This window comes from Ailuropoda melanoleuca, chromosome 4, assembly GCF_002007445.2.
Source record: "Ailuropoda melanoleuca isolate Jingjing chromosome 4, ASM200744v2, whole genome shotgun sequence".
Lineage (NCBI taxonomy): Eukaryota > Metazoa > Chordata > Mammalia > Carnivora > Ursidae > Ailuropoda > Ailuropoda melanoleuca.
This window is the reverse complement of record NC_048221.1, coordinates 3021019-3039121: the sequence shown is the minus strand read 5'-3', so window position 1 is coordinate 3039121 and position 18103 is coordinate 3021019. Positions and strand designations below refer to the sequence as shown.

The 18103-nt window shown below is 55.5% G+C and overlaps 2 protein-coding genes across 5 annotated transcripts in view; one reads left to right on the top strand and one right to left on the bottom strand.

The window, feature by feature from the left end:
• The first annotated feature begins 405 nt into the window (after window positions 1–405).
• Window positions 406–10035, top strand: TMIGD2 (transmembrane and immunoglobulin domain containing 2). 2 transcript variants are annotated; one of them, XM_034657539.1, is made up of 4 exons: window positions 406–480; window positions 2681–3040; window positions 6755–6856; window positions 9589–10035. In XM_034657539.1, exons 1-4 carry the CDS (start codon window positions 435–437, stop codon window positions 10014–10016), a joined length of 936 nt encoding a protein of 311 aa, XP_034513430.1. In that variant the 5' UTR covers window positions 406–434; the 3' UTR covers window positions 10017–10035. The 2 variants fall into 2 exon arrangements, with proteins under 2 accessions (XP_034513430.1, XP_034513431.1); XM_034657540.1 differs by having other exon boundaries at window positions 9732–9952.
• Window positions 10036–11022: 987 nt separating this feature from the next.
• Window positions 11023–18103, bottom strand: part of SHD (Src homology 2 domain containing transforming protein D) — a 9089-nt gene continuing 2008 nt past the window's right edge. Inside the window, exons 1-7 of one of the 3 annotated variants that reach the window (XM_034657538.1) lie at window positions 17981–18052; window positions 16789–17085; window positions 15452–15557; window positions 15186–15374; window positions 14090–14213; window positions 12777–12896; window positions 11023–11292 (exon numbers count right to left, since the gene is read on the bottom strand). In XM_034657538.1, the coding sequence (XP_034513429.1) occupies window positions 11106–11292; window positions 12777–12896; window positions 14090–14213; window positions 15186–15374; window positions 15452–15557; window positions 16789–17085 (1023 nt within the window). In that variant the 5' untranslated portion in view covers window positions 17981–18052 and the 3' untranslated portion in view covers window positions 11023–11105. Of the gene's footprint in view, window positions 11293–12776; window positions 12897–14089; window positions 14214–15185; window positions 15375–15451; window positions 15558–16788; window positions 17086–17325; window positions 17827–17980; window positions 18053–18103 lie in introns of those variants that run through there. The other 2 variants (XM_002928457.3, XM_034657536.1) reach the window with 2 other exon arrangements.

The window sequence follows — 18103 nt, the reverse complement described above, 5'->3', positions numbered from 1 at the left end:
AGCGAGCACAAGCAGGGGGAGCAGCAGGCAGAGGGAGAGGCCGAAGCAGGATCCCTGCTGAGCAAGAAGCCGGATGAGGGGGCTCTACCCTGGGACAACGACCTGAGCTGAAGGCAGACAGACGCGTAACCGAATGAACCTCCCAGGCGCCCTCGGGTGAGTTTAAATAGCATCTCCCAGAAAGATTTGCACTCACTGAGACGCATTATTCCATTCACATTCACATACTGCCTTTCAGATTAAAAAAACAAGAACAAAACCAAAAAATCTTTGGGGAAACCCAGGCACCAGAGGGGAGGAAGTGGAGCCCTAAGCGGCATTAGTTACTAGACCTGGGCTGTGTGGCCTGTGTGTGGGGGCGGAGATTGTGGCAGGAAGTCTGTCACTTAGGATGGGGTTGCGCCAGCCAGGAGAGGGGGGCCTGGTGGCCAGGAATGGAGTCTCTGGGCTCAGCGCTGGTCTTCCTGGTGCAGTTCTGGGGTGAGTATTGGGCCCCCCTCCCCTCCGCCCTCCCTCCTGTTGTCCATCACCCCAGCAGCCTGCCCCTGGCTCTGAGACCCTGGAAACCAATCTCTCTGCTCTGCTAAATAGGGCCTGTTTCTCTCTGATACTCAGGGTTAAACAGTTTTAGCAGGATCCTCAGAGTGGGTCCCTAGAGTAAAACTCACACCACGACCTACACACCAGGCTTGCGTGATCTGGCCCTGCAGGCGTCTCTCATCTCCAGCCTCCACAGCATTCCTTCTCACCCTTGTCTGGCCTGCTGGCCTTTCTTTCTTTCTTTCTTTCTTTTTTTTCTTTCTTTCTTTCTTTCTTTCTTTCTTTCTTTCTTTCTTCCTTCCTTCCTTCCTTCCTTCCTTCCTTCCTTCCTTCCTTCCAGCACATCGAACTCCATCCCACCTCCAGGCCCTTGCACCTGCTGTTCCCTCCGCCTGGATCTCCTCTCTCTAGCAGCAGCTGCATCTCAAATGCCAGCAACTTGATCCAAATGCGCCCCGTCTAGGGGTCTGACAGGCACCTCAGACATCACAGGACCCAAGGCAAACTCTTTTTCTTCTAATCCAGCCCCGCTCCTCCATCAGGGTCCTCCATATTGGCCCAAAGCCACCGCCATTCCCACAGTCCTGAGGCTAAAACCTTGGAAATCTGCTACCATCCCTCTTTCCCTCCCTCAGTCTATTCAGCTGCTGATCGCTTTTTTCCAGGGTCTAGCCCCATTACTATGCTCCTGGACCCTCATCCCCCAGCCACCGCTGGCCCCCACCCCCACCCCACTGTCTGCTCTTACCACAGCAGTCAGGGTCATCTTCTTAAAACTTAAATTGGGGGGCGCATGGGTGGCTCAGTTGAGCGTCCGACTCCATGTCAACTGAGATCCTGATCTCATTAGTTGAGAGATCCTGGGATTTGGGCTCCGCACTCAGTTGGGGGGGGAGGGGGTTTGCATGAAATTCTCCTCCCCCTGCTCACATGCTCTCTCTCTCAAATTAAATAAATAAATAAATAAATAAATAAATTAAATTGCACCATGTTTTCCCCTGCTCCCCTGGTTTCCCATCACACTTAAATTAAAAAGCAAACTGCTCCCCTTTCCCCACCCCCACCTCCCCGCTTCCACCCCGTGGCCTGCAAAGCCTTGTATAAGCCGCCCTCTCCAATTCCACTTCCTCCCTCTCTCCCCCTCAGTCACTCTGCTCCAGCCACAAGGGCCCCCTTGCTCTTTCTCTAACATATCTGGCATGGTTGTGCCCCGGGGCCTTTGCATGGCCTGCTCCCTCTGCCTGGAGTGCTCTTCCTCCATTTTCCTTTCTTCCCACGACTGGCTACTTCTTACCATTCTGATCTCCATTCAAACACCACCTCCTGCAAGAAGCCTTCCCTGACCACCCTCCATAAGTATCTTCTCTCTCTCTCTCATCCTTATCCTCCAACAGGATTCTCACTTCACGACGTCCTGTGTGTGTGTCTCTCTCTCTCTCATCCTTATCCTCCAGCAGGATTCTCACTTCACGACGTCCTGTGTGTGTGTCTCTCTCTCTCTCATCCTTATCCTCCAACAGGATTCTCACGTCACGACGTCCTGTCTCTCTCTCTCTCTCTCTCTCATCCTTATCCTCCAACAGGATTCTCACTTCACGATGTCCTGTCTCTCTCTCTCTCTCTATTCCCAGACTGTCAGCTCCAGGGCGGCAGGAATTTCTGTCTGTCTTCATCAGGTCTGTGTCTGTGTCTGCGGTGTCCAGAACAGGGCCTGGCACACACAAGGCTATATTTGTGTGCCGAGAGCTGGACTGGTCATAGTGTGCTCCCTGAAATCTGACAAGTGCCAGAAGAAAATTAAACCCATTTCACAAATGAAGACTTTGAGGGGCGCCTGGGTGGGCCAGATGGTTGGGCATCTGCCTTCCACTCAGGTCATGATCTCAGGGTCCTGGGATCGAACCCTGCGTCTGGCTCCCTGCTCATCGGGGAGCTGCTTCTCCCTCTGCCTCTATGGCTCCCTCTGCTTGTGCTCTCTCACGCTGTCGTATAAATAGATAAAATCTTTTTAAGAAAGAAGAAGACTTTGATCTTTGCAAGATCACATAGCCTCAGCCCTGTGGGCTCACTAGGGGAGTAAGTCACACACACATGCACACACACACACAGAACAGCCTTACTCACTTCTTGTACCCCCTAGTCCTGCAAGGAGCCACAGGCCTGAGAGTGCAGCAGGAGCCCAAGGAGCTGCAGGTGACGCGGGGCAGCCAGGTGACCTTGGCCTGCCAGGTGATACAGTCCCAAGCGTGGGAGCGGCTCCGTGTTGAGTGGACCAAGGACGGCGTCTCCTTGTGTGAGCCACACATCACCAATGGCAGCCTCAGTCTGCGGGTCTGTGGGCCCCGGAGGCAGCTTTCCTGGAAGCTGCCCGGCAATCTCACCCTGCGGCTGGAACGCGTGAGCCTCAATGACAGCGGGCACTACGTGTGCGGTGTGGCCGTGGAGATTCCGAAGCTGGAGGTGGAGCGAGGCAATGGCACGCAGCTCCTGGTGAAGAAAGGTATGGGAGCAAGTGGCGGGGAGAAGTGGGCTCTTGGAACTGACAGGATCTTAAGACTGTAGAAATCTCTAACTCCTAGGAACATAAACTCTAAATTCTTCCAATCGGATTCTTAGAAACAGAGATCCTGCAAACTCAAGAACATCAAAATCTAGAATCACAGAACCAAAGACACGCTGGGACGTATCTTTCTAGACCAGGACTCAGCAAACAATGTCAAGGGCCACAGAGTAAATACTGTCCGCTTTGCGTTCTATGTTGCAACGACTCCCCTCTGCAGGGATAGTGTGAAAGCCTCCAGAGACTGGACGGGAGAGAATGGGTGGGGCTAGCCTCCAATAAAACTTTATTTAAAAAACCAAGCAGTGGGCCTAATTGGATCCACAGGCTGTAGTTTGCTGAGCCTTCTAGACTATCACAATCACGAAGACTCTTGAATACATGTAATTCTGGAGTTTTGATTAAACACCATCCCAGAATCTTTTTAAAAAAGCATGTTATTAAAGTATCCCTGACACACAGAAAAAAAGCACATTTTGTGAGTGGCCACCCGAGCGGATGGTGGAGGCTTTCGTCCATTTGGGCGGCTAGACCGCAATACTGCAGACGGGGTGGTTTAAAGACAGCAGAAACTTATTTGTCATAGTTTGGGGGGCTGGAGGTCCAAGACCAGGACCAGCGTGGTTGTGCTCTGGTGAGGACCCTCGCCCTGCTACGTAGCTGGCGTTCTCACTGTGTCCTCACGCGGAGGAAGAGGCAGGATGTGTGGGGTGTCTTTCATAAGCACACGCATCCCATTCGTGAGGGCTCAGGACCCAATCACCTTCTGAGCTCCCACCTCCTCCTTCCAGCACCTCTGGGGGTTAGCACTCCACGTAGGAATGGCGGGGGGGACACATTCGGACCACAGCACTGGATATTCACAGCCCGAGCCCGCCCCTTGCACCACGACCCAGCTCAAGAAACAAGATTTCCTGCCTCCCAGAGCCCTTCCCCCCACCCATGCACACATGCATTATCCAGCCTTCTAGCTGCATAGATGAATTGGGCCTGGCTTTGTGTGCTACTTAAGGGAGATCGCAGATTGCATGCTCTTCTGTGTCTGGCTTTCTTCATTCAACATCGACTCTCCCACTCAGCCCAAAAGCACGGCCATCTTGGTCATGCAGCAGCGGGACGTTCTTTCTCTTTGCCGTAGACCCACCACCATCCATCAGTCCGATTTCCTGTGGATGGGCATCCGGCAATCACGGATAAGGCCACTGTGAACAATTTACAACTTGTCTTTGGCCAACGTAGGCACGCATTTCCGTTGTGCCTCAGACAATTCTAGAATCTTGAACCACAAAACAGGATCTTGCAGTTCTAGAATCCTAGAGACACAGAATTCTAGGCTCTTAGAACTACAGCACTCTCAATGGGGAGTCTTGCTCCTAAGGAGGCAAGAATTGGTTCTTGGGGAGCAATGAGAATTTTACTTTTTTAGGTATAAAGCATGGGTGTACATGAAGTGATTCACTCTGTATCTGTGGTACTAAAATGTCACGGCAGAACAAAGTAAGATTTGAAAAGTCTCTTTGGGGGGGTGATAATGAAAAAAGGTTGAGAAACACTGACGTAAAGGAATAGATGATTCTAGAATCTTAGCATTGCAGTATCTTAAATATATATATTTTTAAAGATTTTATTTATTTAATTGACAGAGATAGAGACAGCCAGCGAGAGAGGGAACTCAAGCAGGGGGAGTGGGAGAGGAAGAAGCAGGCTCATAGTGGAAGAGCCTGATGTGGGGCTCAATCCCATAACGTCAGGACCACGCCCTGAGCCGAAGGCAGACGCTTAACCGCTGTGCCATCCAGGCGCCCCAGTATCTTAAATATTTTAAATAGGCTTTTAGAATTTTTCAGTCTCAAGAGTGTGTAAGGACAGATAATTCTAGAATTCTAGAATCCACATTGAAAGCCAGTGACTCTCAAGGCGGGAAGGAATTTCCCAGATCAGCTAAGCCAGCTGCCTCCATTTAGAGAAGAGAAAGCTGAGGCCCAGACGAGGCCAAGACATGTCCAGCCACACACACGAGCCAGGGATGCAGCCAACTTTCTTGAGAGCCCAGCTCATACACTCCACCTACTCTGCATGACTCCCCACTTTGGGCCAAACCCTGCTAGGGCCTGGAGACTCCAGCTGACCCAGATGGGGCTCCCGCTCTCTGGGTGGTTCCTGAGGGCCTCAGGCACATGCCTGGACCCATGAGGCAGGATGGAGTGGCTCCCCAGTGCCTGGCCCAAAGAGATGCCCCTTCCTCTCCAGTTGACAGGACCCTCCCACCGTCTGCCTCTAGGGCTGTGCACTGCGGCTGTCCTGCCTGCCCCCACCTTCTAGGGCTGAGAGGGCCAATTAGCAATTAGAATCTGGGGAGCAGAGGCACCAGGCTGCGCGTTGTCCGCATCTGCAGGGATGTGGGCTGGCATGCATCCAGCTCCACACAGCTGGCTCTCCCCGCCCCCACAACAGCTGCTTGGTAGCCCCCAGGGACCAATGCCAACTTTATTTTTTTTTAAGATTTTATTTATTTATTTATTCATGAGACACACACAGAGAGAGAGGCAGAGGGAGAGGCAGGCTCCCCGTAGAGTCGAGGGCTCGATCCCAGGACCCCAGTATCACGATCTGCGCCAAAGGCAGACGCTTAACCGGCAGAACCACCCAGACAGGGGCGCCTGGGTGGTGCAGCGGTTGAGCGTCTGCCTTCAGCTCAGGGCGTGATCCCAGCGTTATGGGATCAAGCCCCACATCAGGCTCCTCCGCTATGAGCCTGCTTCTTCCTCTCCCACTCCCCCTGCTTGTGTTCCCTCTCTCGCTGGCTGTCTCTCTCTGTCAAATAAATAAATAAAATCTTTAAAAAAAAAAAAAAAGAACCACCCAGACAGCCCTCAACGCCAACTTTAAAACATACAAGATGCAGAGGTCAGGGGCACTGGCCTCATCTTAGTCACATCAGGAGCCTTTGGCTGGAGTGCATCAACTACACAGACCTGGAAACATGTCCCCACTCTGCTGTTCACTTGCTGTGTGACCTTGGGCCAGTAACTTGACCCCTCAGTGCCTGTTTCCTTAGCTATGGGTTAGGTGCCTTTGAAGTAATTATATCGAAAAAGTTTATTACAGGGTCTGGAACACGATAAGCCCTCAGTAAAGCTAAGTGATTATTTATGTCTATTATGCTGATTATTCATCAAGACTCATGAGTTCAGGCCAGTATAAGCTTTTTCTTTCTTTCCTTTCTTTCTTTTTGTCTTTCTTTTGTTTTTTCCTGAAACAGAAAAGGAAAGGTGAGCTGAGGTGAGCAGCACCTATGTTCAAAGCAGGGGTGCGTGACCCCAGGCAAGTGACTCAGGCTGAGACTCAGTTTCCTTGTAGGTAAAATGGGCTTGACAGCAGAGTTGAGCTCGAAAAACAGGAGCCATAAAGATCATGGATCCCATGACCAGGGTCCTGGAGCTCACGGTGGGAATGATGGAGCTCATGATGTCAGTGAGGGGGCTTATGGGGGTGACAAGGCTTGTGATGGGAATGGTGTAGCCTATTATGGGGTGACGGGGTTCATGGCAAGGATGGTGGAGCTCATGATGAAAAAAATCCATTTAGCGATTATTTTACACTAACCGAGCNGCCCCGCCCCCCGTCAGACCGTCCCGCACTCCCCCTCCCCAGGACTCCTGGTGGCGCTGCTGGTGGCAGGGGGCGTGGCCGTGGCCGCCATCGCGCTGAAAGCCTGTGTCTGGGGCCGCCGTCGCAGCCGGCGCGAGGACTCAGGTAACCGCGCAGGTGGCGGGGAGGGCGGCAGACGCGTTCCGCCGGCGCCCCTGCCCCCGCGTGGCGGAGGGGGGAACTGCACCCGCTTGAGCGGGACGCAGTGCACGCCCCTTCTGCGCCTTCTNTGATTCTAGAATCTTAGCATTGCAGTATCTTAAATATATATATTTTTAAAGATTTTATTTATTTAATTGACAGAGATAGAGACAGCCAGCGAGAGAGGGAACTCAAGCAGGGGGAGTGGGAGAGGAAGAAGCAGGCTCATAGTGGAAGAGCCTGATGTGGGGCTCAATCCCATAACGTCAGGACCACGCCCTGAGCCGAAGGCAGACGCTTAACCGCTGTGCCATCCAGGCGCCCCAGTATCTTAAATATTTTAAATAGGCTTTTAGAATTTTTCAGTCTCAAGAGTGTGTAAGGACAGATAATTCTAGAATTCTAGAATCCACATTGAAAGCCAGTGACTCTCAAGGCGGGAAGGAATTTCCCAGATCAGCTAAGCCAGCTGCCTCCATTTAGAGAAGAGAAAGCTGAGGCCCAGACGAGGCCAAGACGTGTCCAGCCACACACACGAGCCAGGGATGCAGCCAACTTTCTTGAGAGCCCAGCTCATACACTCCACCTACTCTGCATGACTCCCCACTTTGGGCCAAACCCTGCTAGGGCCTGGAGACTCCAGCTGACCCAGATGGGGCTCCCGCTCTCTGGGTGGTTCCTGAGGGCCTCAGGCACATGCCTGGACCCATGAGGCAGGATGGAGTGGCTCCCCAGTGCCTGGCCCAAAGAGATGCCCCTTCCTCTCCAGTTGACAGGACCCTCCCACCGTCTGCCTCTAGGGCTGTGCACTGCGGCTGTCCTGCCTGCCCCCACCTTCTAGGGCTGAGAGGGCCAATTAGCAATTAGAATCTGGGGAGCAGAGGCACCAGGCTGCGCGTTGTCCGCATCTGCAGGGATGTGGGCTGGCATGCATCCAGCTCCACACAGCTGGCTCTCCCCGCCCCCACAACAGCTGCTTGGTAGCCCCCAGGGACCAATGCCAACTTTATTTTTTTTTAAGATTTTATTTATTTATTTATTCATGAGACACACACAGAGAGAGAGGCAGAGGGAGAGGCAGGCTCCCCGTAGAGTCGAGGGCTCGATCCCAGGACCCCAGTATCACGATCTGCGCCAAAGGCAGACGCTTAACCGGCAGAACCACCCAGACAGGGGCGCCTGGGTGGTGCAGCGGTTGAGCGTCTGCCTTCAGCTCAGGGCGTGATCCCAGCGTTATGGGATCAAGCCCCACATCAGGCTCCTCCGCTATGAGCCTGCTTCTTCCTCTCCCACTCCCCCTGCTTGTGTTCCCTCTCTCGCTGGCTGTCTCTCTCTGTCAAATAAATAAATAAAATCTTTAAAAAAAAAAAAAAAGAACCACCCAGACAGCCCTCAACGCCAACTTTAAAACATACAAGATGCAGAGGTCAGGGGCACTGGCCTCATCTTAGTCACATCAGGAGCCTTTGGCTGGAGTGCATCAACTACACAGACCTGGAAACATGTCCCCACTCTGCTGTTCACTTGCTGTGTGACCTTGGGCCAGTAACTTGACCCCTCAGTGCCTGTTTCCTTAGCTATGGGTTAGGTGCCTTTGAAGTAATTATATCGAAAAAGTTTATTACAGGGTCTGGAACACGATAAGCCCTCAGTAAAGCTAAGTGATTATTTATGTCTATTATGCTGATTATTCATCAAGACTCATGAGTTCAGGCCAGTATAAGCTTTTTCTTTCTTTCCTTTCTTTCTTTTTGTCTTTCTTTTGTTTTTTCCTGAAACAGAAAAGGAAAGGTGAGCTGAGGTGAGCAGCACCTATGTTCAAAGCAGGGGTGCGTGACCCCAGGCAAGTGACTCAGGCTGAGACTCAGTTTCCTTGTAGGTAAAATGGGCTTGACAGCAGAGTTGAGCTCGAAAAACAGGAGCCATAAAGATCATGGATCCCATGACCAGGGTCCTGGAGCTCACGGTGGGAATGATGGAGCTCATGATGTCAGTGAGGGGGCTTATGGGGGTGACAAGGCTTGTGATGGGAATGGTGTAGCCTATTATGGGGTGACGGGGTTCATGGCAAGGATGGTGGAGCTCATGATGAAAAAAATCCATTTAGCGATTATTTTACACTAACCGAGCAAGGCAGAAATGGGCCGCCTCGTTTTTCAGAAGAGGAAACAGGTCCAGAGGGACACCTGCCCGGACTCACGCAGCATGGCAGGGGCGGAATCCTGACGTCCCCCGTAGGATAGGGGGGCTCTGACCCTGATGGGTGGAGGCTGGACTCGAAGGTGAGCACCCCCGAGACACAGGTTTCTTCTCTGCAGATGGCCTGCCCACGAACCAGACCTCCACCTACTCAGGTGAGCCCCGGCTGGGGCCGCCGTCGCAGCCGGCGCGAGGACTCAGGTAACCGCGCAGGTGGCGGGGAGGGCGGCAGACGCGTTCCGCCGGCGCCCCTGCCCCCGCGTGGCGGAGGGGGGAACTGCACCCGCTTGAGCGGGACGCAGTGCACGCCCCTTCTGCGCCTTCTGGAAGAAGGGCGGGTGGGGCTGCGCGGGGTGGGCGAGAGAAGGGGAATAAATGGAGAAGTCTGGCTCCAACGCTCATGTTTTGTAGACGCGGAGGTAGGCTGGAGAAAGCCAGGCTGTCTCATGTGATTTCCCTCTCTTAGCCTGTGTCATCCCTCCCTCCCACCCTTGCAGGGAATCCTCTTTATGGGAACGTCCTTTACCAGCCCCGGGGGGCCCCAAAGAAGACTAAGGCGTGGCGTGTGGAGGGGAAGGTGCTGGACAGCCCCAGGGCGAACCAGAAGAGTCAGAGCTTCTATTCGATCTCTTTCCCCCAGCCTCCCAGCCCCCAGCAGTGCCTGGCCCAGAAGCCTTGCCCCAGCCCCAGGTCGAGTCACCCCATATCTACTGTCGGCGACTCCCCTGACCCATGCCCCTCTGGGCAGCAGTGGCCAAGAGGGCTCCTTCAAGTGGGAAGAGGACTCGAAACCCCAGAAAAGACCCCCTCCCACCAATGGCCACATGACAATGTGACTGATTTACCAAAGAGACAGGGAGTTCAGCAGCCCAGCCCAAGACCCCGGCCTCATTACTATAATGCAGGATTCCTCCCTCACCCCTAAAGCACTCAATAAAGGCTTATAAAGGAAAGCCGGATTTTGTGATTTTTGGGGTGTTAAAGATATCTGAGGGGTGGTCTGGGGGTTCCCGAGCCTCACGATGGCTGGGGCGAGCCACTGTGGTGAGGGGCTCTGTGATGACTGGCCAGCTCCCTCCTCTTATCCTTGGAGAATCATGTCCAATTAGCAGAGACGTGATACCCCCGATCTCCACACAGCGCCTTGAGCTGGAAATCCCCCCCCCCGTCGGGTTGGAGATGAAAGGTGACAGGGGACATTGGAGCTCCCTGGAGTTTATCAGCCCCCCGGGTCTCCTGTCCAACTGTCACCTTGAAGTGACACCAGCTGGGATCTGCTCCCCTCCCCCACTTCTGCTGTTACCATGGGGACAGATGTCCTTTCAGCAGCAGCATCAGGCCACGGCTGCTTGCCCGGGTGTGAGGGAGGAGCTGGGTGGGGGCAGGGCTGGCCTGAGAGCCTCCCCCCTCGGTTTCTCCATCTTTGTATCTGTCTGTATCAGCTGTGTCCAGGTTTTCCTCTGACCTCATATGCTCTCTCCCTGCCTACCCCTAGCTCTCTTACTTGTGACCCCCCCCACCCCTGTGAGCAATTCAGGCTTCACCCCTAGCTCATCTCCCAAGTGGAGCTGGGGATGCCCTTCCCCCAAGGTTCTAAGGGTCACTCACCCTTTCCTTTCCCTGGGGCTGGGATCCCTGCCTCCCAGAAAGGACACTTGAAACACACAATAACTTATTTATTTTCCAGGCCAGACGAGTGCTTGGAGACACAATTCTGGACCCTAGCACCCAAGAGAGGGCCAAGAAGGCAGACCCAGGGCCTGGAGGAGTGGCGAGTCTCTGGAAAGACCTCTAGCATTTGCAGTCAGTGATTCTGGGCCTGCCTGGTGCAGGGCAGGGACTGNCAGGCCAGACGAGTGCTTGGAGACACAATTCTGGACCCTAGCACCCAAGAGAGGGCCAAGAAGGCAGACCCAGGGCCTGGAGGAGTGGCGAGTCTCTGGAAAGACCTCTAGCGTTTGCAGTCAGTGATTCTGGGCCTGCCTGGTGCAGGGCAGGGACTGAGGTGCTGAGGTCAGGGGGTCTGCATGACCACGGGGTACAGCAGGGCCAGATGCTCAGCGCCCTGCACAGGCAGCGGCCGGGAGCTGTAATGGAGGACCAGCTCCGGCACGCTGGCGAAGGGGCCGCTGTGCTGGCCCAGCACGAACTGGTTCTGTCGGGTCCGTGCGAACTTCAGGTGCAGGAAGCTCTGGCTGCTCCTGGGGGACAGGCGTCACAGAGTGCCTCGATCACCCCAGACCGGCTTATGCGCTCCGACCCTAAAGCCCCCCGCCCCCGCGGCCGCCAGGAACTGGTGGCTGGCATTCCCAAATATTTCTGCTAAACGGCCACTTGGGTGCCAAGCTCTGGGCTTGTTCCCCAGTGGCAGGGATGCTGTGCCCCCCCCCCGTCTGTCCACTCTAAAGGCAGGCTGGACGTCCTACCCGGTGGCGGCTGCTCCCCCGAAGACAGGCTGCACTTTTTCTCCAAACCTTCCGAGCCCTTGCACTACCCTTCCTGGGCTCCCCACGACTTAACCCTCAGCCTGGGGTCCCTTTCCTCTCTTCCATCTCTGGTGAGTGGGATGACATGGAACCTGGGAATGACCTTATCATCATTAATATGAATGAAACACTTCCTGTTGCCAGGGCACTAGTCTCAACAATTCTGTGCGTGTGCNTTAACCCTCAGCCTGGGGTCCCTTTCCTCTCTTCCATCTCTGGTGAGTGGGATGACATGGAACCTGGGAATGATCTTATCATCATTAATATGAATGAAACACTTCCTGTTGCCAGGGCACTAGTCTCAACAATTCTGTGTGTGTGTGTGTGTGTGTGTTCTGTGCGTGTGCGTGTGTGTGTGTGTTTCATTTCATCATGGCAGTATTACCATGAAGTAGGTGCTATTTGTATCTCAACCCAGAGAGGCTGAGTAATTTAGCTAAGGTAACACAGCTATAAAGTGATAGAGGCAGGATTTAAACTGATTCTCCAGGGGCGCCTGAGTGGCTCAGTTGGTTGGGCGACTGCCTTTGGCTCAGGTCATGATTCTAGAGTAAGTCCCCCGTAGGGCTCCCTGCTCAGCGGGGAGTCTGCTTCTCCCTCTGACCCTCCCCCCTCTTACGCGCTCTCTCTCTCTCAAATAAATACATAAAATCTTTAAAAATATATATATATAAACTGGTTCTCCAAGCCCTCTTCCATCTTGTCCTTTTAGGAATCTCACAGTCAGATCCTTAGTCAAATTTGGGGGCTTGTATAATCAGACACACTTAGAATCCTAGGCAGAGAAGCATGTAGAATCAGGATCTCAAACTCAAATGCCTACAGGGCCACTCGGAGATTCTGGCCCCGAGAGACACAAGTAGATATACTTCAACTTTTGGACTGGAGGAGTTTCAAGGAACTATCTAGTTCCCCACCTCACCCACATCCTGGATCACATCCACTCCACCTTCTTGCATACCTCCAGTGACAGGGTGCTCACTCGCGGTCGGAACCATGCCCGTGGCCTCCCTGGAAGCCCCACCCTCTGACCCTGGAAGGCCCAGAAGGCCCGCTCACTGGTCCCAGAAATCCCCTCCAGGGTTCCAAAGCCTTGCTGGGCAGCCCTGGAAGCCCCGGGCACTGGCAGCTGGCGCCACCCCCTGCTCCCAGGAATTAGCCCTGTGAGCCTCGGTGCCTTCAGGGGGCTGGGGCCTCACCTGAGGGACAGGGAGCAGTCCTGGGGACTGGTGTCGCTGAGCCGCACGAGGTAGCTGCCTGCCTTGCAAAGAGACAGGAGGTTCTCGGCATCCGCCCGGCTCAGGGGGCCGTGGAACCACCTAGGGGTGGGGGCAGATGTCTCGTAAAGGGCGATCCCCCGACAAACACCCCCTGGGAGCTGGTGCAGGCGCCACCCTGTCCAGGACTTGGGAGCTCAGGCAAACAAGTGAGAACAATTCCCCTGGGTTTGTCAAGGGGAGCCTGGTTTTCAGGCATATACGGGTTTTCCTGCCAGGCAGCTGGGCCCGGGTCCACGTGGAGCTGCTCCCTCCAGTTTCACAGATACACCTGACCTTGATCTTTACAGCCGCCCTAGGCTGGGTCCCCAGGGTCCTGTTTCCCCTTCCCTAAGCCCTCAAGTTGAATCACTTGCATCTGGTTTTCTGGAGATTTGCCACAACCAATACCCCCACCCCCCTGTACCGTCCTTTACTTAATATTTGTACTGAATGTGCCCAGAGAGAGGTTAGCAGGTGCGAGCAAGGTCACAGACAGAGGAGCGCCAAACAGACTTCGTGGGTTTTGTATTGAAAGAAAACTGAACAGAGAAGAAACGTCTCCCTCTGCACCTCAATGTTCCTCAATCCGTTCTGTATGGCCCACCTCCGGGGTTTGGGAATAACTGTGGGGAACACATCGCGGTGTCTTTTGGACTGGAGGGCTTTAAAGGAAATATCTCGTTCCCCACCTCGTTGGGCTGGGCTCAATGGGCTTTTAGGGAGTTCCTGGAGGGACTGCTAGGCTAGAGACACAAAGAAGGCCCAACCCAGCCCAAAGTTGGGACCCCTTCAAATTCCCGCTCCTCCTAGTTCCATCCCAAGATCCCCTGGGGGTGAGGATGATTTCCGTCTCTTTACTCTCGGGGTCATGAGCGTCACCCGAGTGAACGGAGGATATCCCCTTTCACTCTGTCTGAGCCAGGCACCGTCTTGGGGGTTTTGAGCATCTAGGTTCAGAGAGGTTAAGTGACTTGTCCAAAGCTACACAGCCAAGAGATACAGAGCAGAGATTTGAACCCAGAATCTGACACCAGATGAATGAGACACCATGTGACTCTGCTTTGTACCTAGCTAGGTGTCAAACATGCCGCAGGCGCTGGCACCCAGTGAAGATTAGTTGAAGAAAGGAATGAAGTGAATGAATGAGTCATACTTCCCCCAGCCCCCCAGTCCGAGGAGTGGAGTCTGCAGCCGGTATGGGATGATGGGGAGGGAGTCAACCCAGCCCCTTCAACGTCAGCTTCCCCACTCACGGCTGTTTCTCCAGCGGCAGGGCCGGGTCCACGCGCTCTGCGGGCTGGGGGCTTCTGGATGGGGGTCTCCGGAGCTCTTTGGCTGAGCCTGGGGTCCTTTCCCACTCGGGACTGTCAAACTGCACTGGAGGGGGAGGATTAGAGAGGAAATGGTTAAGTCCAACCCACATGGAGGGCGGGACCCGGGCAAGCCAATGCACTCTCAGTAGGAAGGCGGTGCCAGTTTGGACAACCTATCAGAATTCAAGATAGGAGGGGCTGAGTTTAAGGGCTGGGGCAGGATTGGTCCAGGAGCAACCAATCGGCCTTCAGAAGAAAGGGGTGTGGTCACTCCAAAACGTGGTGAGGGCGGGGCAGTTCCACGAGGGACAAAACCTCAGGGGCGAGGGATGCGTTGGAGGGGTTGGTCGTTCTGTAGCTTCTGGCCAAGTCCTAGAGCTAGACCCCTCTCCCCCAAGGTACGGACAGGCAGAATGCGGCACTGAGCCCGTGTCCCTCCCAGTCATACAATTTCTGGGGACAAGCTGGGTTCGCACAACTCTTCCTGGCCCAAGTTCTTTTATTTCCTAAAGCTGACCATATTGTTACCCTTTTACAGAAGAGGAAACTGAGGTCACAGCGTTGCCCATGCTTCCCCAACTCAGGACTTGACCCCAAGCTCACCTAATGATAATTACTAAGAAATGCTACCCTGTCCCCCAACAGCGCCCCTGTGAGCACTTTCTAGCACCCAGTTTACACGCCCCCTGTTCTGTAGCTGCTATAGGGAACCGAGACTAGAAGACGAAGCACCTGACCCAAGTAAGAGACACAAATCCAGGTCTACCCTGACCCCAAAGCCTATCCCTGCGCCACAGCGAGCATTCCAGGTGCTCTAAGGGAGTTTCTGTCCTCAAAGAAGATACAGGTTCTCCTAGAAAGAGCAGTTCATAATTATCAGCCATTCACATTTTAGTGAGAGTGAATAAACTACCACAGTGGTAGGTCCTTGGGGTCTATTTTGTAAGTTGAATCAGAGGACACGACCAGAGCAGGAAATGGAAGGACGTGGACATTCAGGGCCTGTGGAGGGTCAAGACCCGGGTCGGAGGGGCACCTGCAAACGCCTTGGAGATGTGGTCTTTCTTCCACTCCCAGGGCTGGTCATACTCATCCTCTGGCCGCTCGTCTTCCCGAGGCAGGCGGCTCCGGCGAGGGCCCCTCCCAGAAGGGGCACCGTCTCCTGGCTCTTGGTCCTGCTCTTCATAGGGAGTGTCGTACAGCTGCACCCCCTTGCATGGCAGTTCTGGGGGGCCAAGAACACTGGTCAGCTCCCACACCCACCGGGGACCCCGCCCCCTTCCCCAAGCCACGCCCCCTCACCGCTCACGGCCCGCTGGGCGTCGTAGGGCTCCATGTAGCCGCCGTCTGAGGGTGGCGGGTGAGGCTGGGCATCAAAGGGGTCTGAGTACTCTGTGTCGAGTTCCAGCTGGAGAAAGAAGTAGCGAAGTAAGGGAGTGGCGAGGGCTGGGGGGCTGGCCCGAGCCCAGCCGTAGACACCCCTCCCCGGGTGACGGTGCACCTCTCTGGGACGGCTAACCCTTCCCCTCCAAGAAGCTCATTGTCTCGGGGCAGGGGGTCCTCTCTCCCCCCCACCTGGGTTTGCATACGGACGCCAGCTTCCCCATCTCTCTGCCTCCCTGACTCACAGCGCCACCTCCCTCCTTCAGGAATTTTAATGTCAGGGCGTCTGGGTGGCTCAGTAGGTTAAGCACCTGCTTTCAGCTCGGGTCATGATCCCAGGGTCCTGGGACAGAGCCCTGTGTTGGGCTCCCTGCTCGGCGGGGAGCCTGCTTCTCCCTCTCCCTCCGCCTCTCCCCCGCACCCCGCTTGTGTGCACGCTCTCAAATACATAAATAAATGAATAAAACCTTTAAAAAAGAAAAAATAGTTTTAATGTCTATCAGCTGCCCGTGCTGTTCTTAATACTTCACATGTGTTTCCTTGTAATCCCAACACCCAGCAAGTACATTATCCCCATTTTACAGATCAGGAAACCAAGGCACAGAGATGGTAAGTGACTTGCTAAGGGTCACACAGCTGATAAGTAAGAGGCAGGGTTTCACCCCGGTGGTCTGCTTCCTGGAGTCCCTGCCTCCTCTCTCCCTCCTTTGTGCTCTTAATCACTGCCTGACACAGCCTCCTGTGACTCCCCTTGAATGCTGTCTCCCCTGAGGATTTGGGGTCCACTCCCTGATCCTCTAGGAAAAATACTGGAAAAAGCATGGGCATTGGAGGCAGATCTGGGTCAAGTTCTAACGAACTAGGGCCATTGACCTTGGGCCAATTGCTTCTCTTCTGTGAGCCTTGGTTTCCACTTCTGTGAAATGGGAATAGTAACAGAGGAGGGGCATAGTGGTGGGGGTTCCAGGGCTCGCTAGGGGAGTGCCCCACTCAGATCTGTCTGGGGAAGCTGAGGGGAGGGACTCGAGGTGGGGAGCAAGGAGCAGGAGGACAGGGGCACAAAGCAGGGCCAGAGAGATAGTAGCCCTGGAAAAGGACAGAAATCAGACTCCACTAAGCAGGTGGGGGATTGGGGAATGTTTGGCTGGTGCCCTGGCCTGCCCCATAAATCAATGTCCCCCAAATCCAGGGAATCCAGCCTGACCCTCCCCGCCCAGTCTCCTGGGCCACCCAACATCTGGGACTTAGCCACGCACCTCTTCCCCGGGGCTGCCCAGCAAGACCTTGGCTTTGGCCATGTCCGCTGCCTCCACCTTGATGAGCCGGTGCCTGGGAGAGTCGTACTTGGCGTCTCCAAGGCCCTTGGAGTCCCCAGGGCCGGCGGGGTCCGGCTCCAGGCGGCTGTCTGAGCCCTCATAGGGGTCCTCGAAGTCCAGATTTTTCTGCTCGCGGTAGGCCCTCAGGATGTCGCTCTCCGTGTAGTCGGGGGTGGGCGGCTCCGGAGGGGGCCTCCGACCGCCAAAGCTCAGGTAGTCCCGCAGCCACTTGGCCATCTGTGCGTGTGTCGCACCAAACCTGGCCACTGTCAGAGGGGGACCCACATGCCCCCTTCCCGGCCCCCTTTCTCCGCAGAGTCCCCAGGGGAAAAGGGGGTGACAGGAGGAGGGGAAAGAGGAGAGGAAGGAGAAAAAAGGCCAGGTGTGTCCCTTGGCTGGGCTGAGAAGGCGGTGAAAAGAGGAGATAAGAAGGAGACAGAGGAGGGAGGAAGAGGAGGAAGGAGAGCAAAAGTCCACCTTAGCCCGGCTCCGCAAGGAGGGCGGGGGAAGGGGGCGCCCCGCAGGTCCCTGAACGCCGAGCGCCGGGTGGCCGGGCCAGGGCGAGGGGCATCCGCGGAAGCGCGCGGAGTTTCCGCGGGAAGCGCTGTCCCCGCGTGCGGCTCGGCCGCCCTCCTCCTCCGGGAAGCTCCGGGATTCCCTTCTGCGGCCGGGAGTCGGGGAAAGCGCCGCCCACGGGCGCCCCCAGCCCCGGCTCAGCCCGGACGCCTGGGTTCTCAGCGCAGCAGGCGGCCTCCCCCAGGGCGCGGGCGCCGCGCGCAAAGTTGGCCCGCGGGGACGGCGACCTCCGCGCGCCGCATCCTTTGTTGCGCTCCTCTCCGCTCCGGGGGGAGCCCCGGTCCCGCAGCCCCCGGCCCGGCCGCCTCGATTCGGCCCCAGCCACCGGCACAAAGGGAAATAAAACCTCCTCCAATCCCCCTTCACGCTTTCGGAGAGACTTTCCCCGCCGCGGCAGGGAGGTGGGACTTTGGGGAGGGGGCGCGCAGGCACGCCCAGCCCCTACCGGCCCCCGGCCGCGTCCCGGGCAGCGACGACAAGGCTTCCCCGCCTCCCCCTCTGCGGCTTCCCCCGCCCCCTCCGCTCCCCCTGCGCCCCCCTCGGAGGTGACTGAGACCTTCAGCTGTTCTGGGAAGGGAGAGGAGCCGCTGCCCGGCGAGGGAGGGGGGGTGCGGGGCGGGAGTCGCGGGGCCGAAGCCGCGGCAGCTGGACACTGACCCGGAGGACCGCGGCTGGCAGG

Bases quoted from the DNA above. Each gene is read 5' to 3' on its own strand.
- TMIGD2 (XM_034657539.1), top strand. From the start codon at position 435: ATGGAGTCTCTGGGCTCAGCGCTGGTCTTCCTGGTGCAGTTCTGGG. The intron at 481-2,680 runs GTGAGTATTGGG...TGTACCCCCTAG, and splicing joins CTTCCTGGTGCAGTTCTGGG to TCCTGCAAGGAGCCACAGGC. The intron at 6,857-9,588 runs GTAACCGCGCAG...CCACCCTTGCAG, and splicing joins CAGCCGGCGCGAGGACTCAG to GGAATCCTCTTTATGGGAAC.